The sequence below is a fragment of the Diplotaxodon limnothrissa genome, linkage group LG3 (assembly GCF_057381915.1).
Source record: "Diplotaxodon limnothrissa isolate DT_005_m linkage group LG3, D_limnothrissa_male_GT1.1, whole genome shotgun sequence".
Taxonomy (NCBI): domain Eukaryota; kingdom Metazoa; phylum Chordata; class Actinopteri; order Cichliformes; family Cichlidae; genus Diplotaxodon; species Diplotaxodon limnothrissa.
Genome location: NC_140598.1, coordinates 35,102,656 through 35,109,051, shown reverse-complemented (window position 1 = coordinate 35,109,051; position 6,396 = coordinate 35,102,656). Strand labels below are relative to the sequence as shown.

Genomic DNA, 6,396 nt, shown 5'->3' with positions numbered 1-6,396 from the left:
ATAGCAGAGGAGAAATCAGTGATATCTGATCAGATCACAGTCTAGTTGAAAATGCCAGTTTCAGAAGAATATTGTGGCTTCTTCTGAAGCGTATCTTCTACACAAACAATTGGGTAAAATTTTGGCCCAATATTTGATCAAAGCTAGCGAACCTATGACCCAATAGAACTATTCAAGCCAGGGAGTTAATTAAAGAACCCAGCACATCGCCAACCCAACTCTTGAGTCACGACTTTTAAACCAACATTTAAACTAATAACCTACGACTTTTACCCAGAAGTTGTTATAAAAGTAACCTAGCATGGTTTTATTATGTATTTGCAGAGGTTTTGTAAAAAAAAGTTCAGTTTGTGTGTAGAGGTTTGTGAAAAGGGTGCAAGGTTGTATCTTAACAAGTATGACAATGTACAAAAGCTTTAGCAAAATATTTGGTTATTTCTGAAATTTAGCACTATTAGGTGAAATTACAATTTTGGGAAGAGGGAAGCAAAGGAGGGGAGACTTATTTAAAGAGAGACCTCATCATGTGTGTGTTTTTGTGTGTGTGTGTCTAATTGTATGCTCGTGTGTGCTCATGCCATCAAAAGCAAGAATTAGATGGAGGACACAGAAGCAAACAGCATCAGATTAAAAAGATTAAAGTAATTTCAAGAGAAATTAGTGTAGTTTCAAGCAGATTTATACGTGGATTAATCTATCAGTGAGTTAATCTAATCAGTGAGTGTTTAAAAACTAAACTGAAAGCTTACATAATGTTACACAAAAACACAGATACTCACAGACCAGTTTGATTCAATGCTTAATAGTTTAATGATGCAGAAGAGAAAAAAAGTTTTGTTTTTAAGTTTTTGCTAAAAGCATTCTTTCCATTACACATTTCAATTGCTCCTTTTAAAAGACACAATCACACTATTTTGTGTCACTTGTCGCTTCATTCCTTATGCATCGTTACAGCAAAAGAAAAAGGTAAAGATGTGAAAACAGATATTTTGAGTGATATATGAGAAGATTTCTTTCTTTTTCAGATGACGTGTCTTCATGTCAGCCCAGGAATCATCACTTACTCTTAATGCAGACAGAAGGGAATCGGGACTGGCAAGGCTGATCATTCATACACAGGTCTCCTGTAAGCACCAAAAATCAACTTTAACCGAAATTTTTGTTGCATGGACACAAAAATATAGAATATATGAGAAAAATGTTTTGGTTTTTTTGGTTTTATGTATAATGACAATAGCACTTGTATATATTATGCACAATATTATACCTGAAAAATTCATTTCCATGCATTGCTCATTGCCCCCCAAGTTGTTAGGCTCCCCCCGACACCAGTTTGTGTATTGGAAACGTGTTCCATCGATCCAAAACCAATAACCCTCCTACAGAACAGAAAAAAGTTAAAAATAAGAAATCATTTTTTAACGAAACTACACTTTAACATTATACATCGACTACCAAGTTTGGACACACCTTCTCATTTATTGGTTTGCCTTTACTTTCACTACTACCGACATTGTAGATACAAACTGAAGATATCAAATATATGAAACAAGATATATGGAATTATATGGAAATGGAAAAAAAGATAACAGTGAAAAATAAGTAAAATATCCAATGGATAGATTTATGTTTTAACTGGCAGACTGGCATACCTGTTGACCATCAGAACCACCAATCCATGTTCGTCCATTAGCTCTACTCTCATCAGATATCACCCTCTGAATCAGCTGGTATTCCCCAAGGCTCTGTACAGATGCAAGGTTTGCACTCATGGACTGACAGTTTCTCTACAGTAAACAAAAAGACAGAAGAGTTACAGAAGATTTATAAAACAACCTTCATGATTACACCACCACAAACATACAAATAATAATAAAACATACTAAGAAATATTTACATTGACTGACAAAATTATTGATTTTAATTATCTGAAATTTTATTAATAGCTTACCATTTAACAAGTAATAAAAAGTAAAGTTTTTTAATAATTATTATATTGAAAGGACTAATGATTAATACATTTACAATCATTTATCATTCAGAATTATTTCATGCAGTTAATGTTGGTGGCTTAAACCATTTACTGCAATAATTAGCATTATTTTTATAAATTAAAAAAATAATATTTGCTATTATAAGCTTGGATGCATATTTCACAGTACATATAAGAACTGGTTTTAATCGAAGCAAAAATTGACAGGTGATTTATCCATGGCATAAATTGTAGGAACGTGAAACTGGAGACTTTAGTTTGTTTGCTTCTTTGTTTGTATTTCTTGTTTACTAATATATTGTTACTTTTTACTTGTTAAAAACTAAAGCCATATATGACATACATACATATTAGAACAAATGATAGCATTATTAAAATTCAATAAATGATAACATTAATAATGATCAATACATACTATTATCATTTTAGACAAATTTTAACAGTACATTGGCTTTGATAAAATTTTACTAATTGTCAATATAAATTTCTTTAATATAATATTAAAAACTTATTATTATAAGGTCTTATCCAAATATTAAAGAATCAAAGAAACACAGTCACAGTAACTGGTGAGTCCTGATGTTATTACCTGAGCATCAACCCAGGGTAAGGGTGTAGAAACATAGAAGTAACATTTGTTGTTGTACTCAGTCCAACCAGTGGGACATGATGAGGACTTCTTGAGAACATAGCACTCATCTGAAGACAAAGCAAACATATTGTGTGACAAAATGCTGACTCAATTCCCCCTTTACTGGAATAATTATAATCATGGTCATTAACTTGTGTTTTATTGGCAATAGTTTTACTTTTCAAGAAATTTCAACTGGAAAATGTGTCATTTTCTTCCTTTAGATTTCTATTTTTAAAAACATGTATTTAAAAATAGATCTTATTATTTGGACAGCTGTTTAAAGCCCATTGACATGCACAACATTCAGTATGATACTAGTAACATACTTTTATACTTACCCTGAGCAGCGGTCAGAGCCATCATTGCACAGAGAAGTGCAGATGCAGTCAGCAGCTTCATGATGATATTTAGTGTCTCTGTAAGAAACACATTAACAAAAGTGATTAGCAGTTTGATAAAGAAAGGATAGAAGATCCTCAGCATATTTGTAACATACCTGTCTGTAGAATGTCTTCTCCTCTTTCAAGTGTCAGCCTGTAGCTTCACCCCTCATGTAGAGATGAGCACTTATATACACTTTCTTATATTTACATTTCAATACCAGGAAGAAATGAACTAGAAATACTTAACCCTTTAAAGCCGGTGGGAGCGGGCACGCTCCGTTTTGCGTAACTATTTTTAAGTCCTGGTAGCACTGCAACCACGTAAGCTAGCGCAATAAGGATTTTTTGCATATGAAACCGGAGGAGTTGTACTTAAATCTTATGCCATCAGCTTGTCCTAGGTCACAGTTTCCTTCCACATATAGCTTTGCAAAAAATGCATAAAAAGCACTTGCAGCAACAAAAACATAATATTCCAGAAACACACTTTGCCGATCTGATCAGCTGTTCATAACACTTCCTACGTCCATCAGCACGAACTATCGCATGTCCGCCATTACCTGCCCGAAACCGGAAGTGACGTCATTTTCGCGGAAATGTAGTTTTTTACCATCAAGGCCTCATGAGCCTATACTGGTGTTTTTAAAGGTTATGTTTGACTTTATGACTTTCTGTGTCGTTTCTGGGATGCTTAGGACTCATATTGCACTGCTGGAAATAGTTTATTTTGATGCATATGCTGCTTTTTTGCAAATTTGCACTATAATATTTATTTTCGTTTTTCATGCAGTGTATAGAAATTGGTGTATTTCAAAAATAAAACTATGAAGACACTCAAAATAAATTTCCTGTGGTGGGAAACTATTTGTGCAACTTTTTTGTATTAACAGTTTTGAGGGATAAGCCTCTTAAATTTCTCTAACTAGAAATATATGTTAAAAAACAAAAACCATTTAAAAATTTTATTTGTAGTTTATTGCACTTTTTTGCAATTTATGTAATTACTATGCACTTAATGCATACATATTATTAAAATTTAGGCTGTAATGGTTGTATTGATGTATAGCAACTTGAAATGCTCCCAAAAATGGCTCTACAACATGTAAAAATATAATATAAGCTCTGGCAGACTTGGTTCTATGGTAGGTCTTAAAGGGTTAAGTATGTTTTGATTCCATGCTTCACTAATCCTGTCTTTACCAACCTTATGCAATTCTCTCCACCCAGCTTGAATTTCATGGATGTTTAATTTCATTTATTGACTGCTGGTCAACAAAGATGTCACGCTCCTGGGTCTTTGGCCCAGTGTAAATGTGTTTGGACTTTTGATTCTGGGTTGTTTAATGTTCTATGGTTAAGGTTCTGTTCCTTGTTTTGGTTTACAGTTGTGATCCCTCTGTTTATATTTGTTTTCTTAGGTCTTCTTAGTTTTGTTTTCTAGTCCGTAGGTTTCTGTTATCATGGAGCACGGAACAGGGGAGTTTCCATGCCCCATGTTTAGTCAGCCTTATCCCTTCCATTTAGTCTTGTCTCTGCATTCGGTGTTCTCTTTCTATCTCCCTTGTTCCCATGTATGTTTCTCCACTGGTCTCAGTGTCACACCCAAGTGCTTCATGGTGATATCGGAGTATTTAAAAAACAAAATACCTAAAATGGGTAACAGATCAATAAAGAACAGCCATAAAATAGACAGTTTAAAAAAAGAGGAAACAAACACTTTGAAAGCAAATCAGATTGGATAGGTGAATTATTAGAGCGCTCCCTCGTTCCCATTTCCGCACATACAATACAAAGATCGCTTGTGATAACGATGACTCACTCTGAGCAAATTTCGAACCCAGACATTTTAACTGTTTTTTTTAGCATGAATTACTTATAATATTTCTTAACTTTGAACTTATTTATCACCTTGCTTATGTAACTTCATCAGACTATGCACTAACTACTGACTTCTGACCAAAAGGCATAACAACTTCTCTCGGTGACATTTGTAATGGTTTTTTTGTATCAGAAAGCTTTGAGTGGTTCAGAAACGGCCCTTCAAACCCTCAGCTTAACATTTAGCTGTGATGGTGTGCCAACTTTTTAAAAAAAATCCCTTTTATGCACCATTAATGAATTGCCATTGAAAACAACACAGGATAATGTACTCCTTTGTGGACTATGGTTCCGGGATGAGAAGCCTCACATGTAAAGTTTCTTAAAACCTTCCATTGATGAGTGTGTGGATCTACAGGACAGTGGTTTCACATGGGAAAATGACAAAGGAGTTTGTGTCAATACAAAAGTAATCCCTCTAATTCTAATGAGTGACTCAGTTGCCAGACCTCAGGTCCAGAATTTTAAACAGTTTAATGGTGAACATGGATGCTCCTACTGCCTTCATGAAGGAAAGGAAGTTGAAAAAGGCAGAGGATCCACTCGTGTATATCCTTTTCAGAAGGACATTCAGTCCACTGTACCATCTGGGAACTCTTCTTGTTTAGCACTCGTAATAACACAAACACTAAATCCTGCTTCTCTGGTGCTGTTTTGTAGCAGTGTATACACCTGAGACTGTCACCTGTCTGTCTGTCCTGCACTCTCTCTCTGTTTCTTTCTCTCTGATTGTGGAATAAAAGTATGAACATGTATTTATAAGTTACACTTGTGTTTGAATCCTGCAGCTTATCACACATTTGATTTCCATGTGTGACGACTGCAAGTGTCCAGAGTGAGGACAGACTGAGGGACCCACTGCTGCACATCATCTGTGAGGCTTTGCACCCCTGATGATCCACCAGGACAAACTCAGCAGTGTGTGAGGAAGAGGAAGAGGAGGAGGAGGAAGAGCCAGCAGCAGCTCACAGATGGAGAGAATAGACAGACTGTTCCCTGTTTGTGAAGGACTGCTAGAAAAGTTTAACATAACTAATTGTCTGTCTTGAATCAGTCTTATTAGGTAATGTTCAAATAATTTTATCATTCCAGTGTTTTCAGTGTGGGAGAAAGTACTCAGGGCCTTCAAGTTACACACTATGAAAGGCAGAGACAAGTTTAATATTCAGAAACCTAAAGTATGTATCAGCAGCAGAATGGAGTTAAAAATAAATGTTTGTTTCAGTTCTATGAAGCTTTGAGTATTTTGGATCAGTAGCACTGCTGTGTTTGTTGCATCATATTGCTGTAATTGTTTATATGCTTTATATATTCTGAGGTAAGTTGATCTATAGTGTTACATCATATTCTATAAGGATGTTATGTGTTTGTATACTTTCTGCCCAGTTTGACCCATTTAGCAGACGTCAGCCTGTTTAAGTCTCTGATATGTATTCTGTATGACTTGGTCTGATTTTCTCACCCAATAAAGGGATATTTAATATACTCTACTCTTCATTTTATCAGAA

General features: G+C 35.0%; 1 protein-coding gene across 1 annotated transcript; it reads right to left on the bottom strand.

Moving 5' to 3' along the window:
- Window positions 1–1,056: 1,056 nt before the first annotated feature.
- Window positions 1,057–3,026, bottom strand: LOC146635532 (ladderlectin-like). Its single transcript, XM_085350585.1, has 5 exons — window positions 2,966–3,026; window positions 2,583–2,692; window positions 1,653–1,787; window positions 1,268–1,379; window positions 1,057–1,124 (listed from the first exon to the last, which is right to left on the bottom strand). Exons 1-5 carry the CDS (start codon window positions 3,024–3,026, stop codon window positions 1,057–1,059), a joined length of 486 nt encoding a protein of 161 aa, XP_085206711.1.
- Window positions 3,027–6,396: the final 3,370 nt, after the last annotated feature.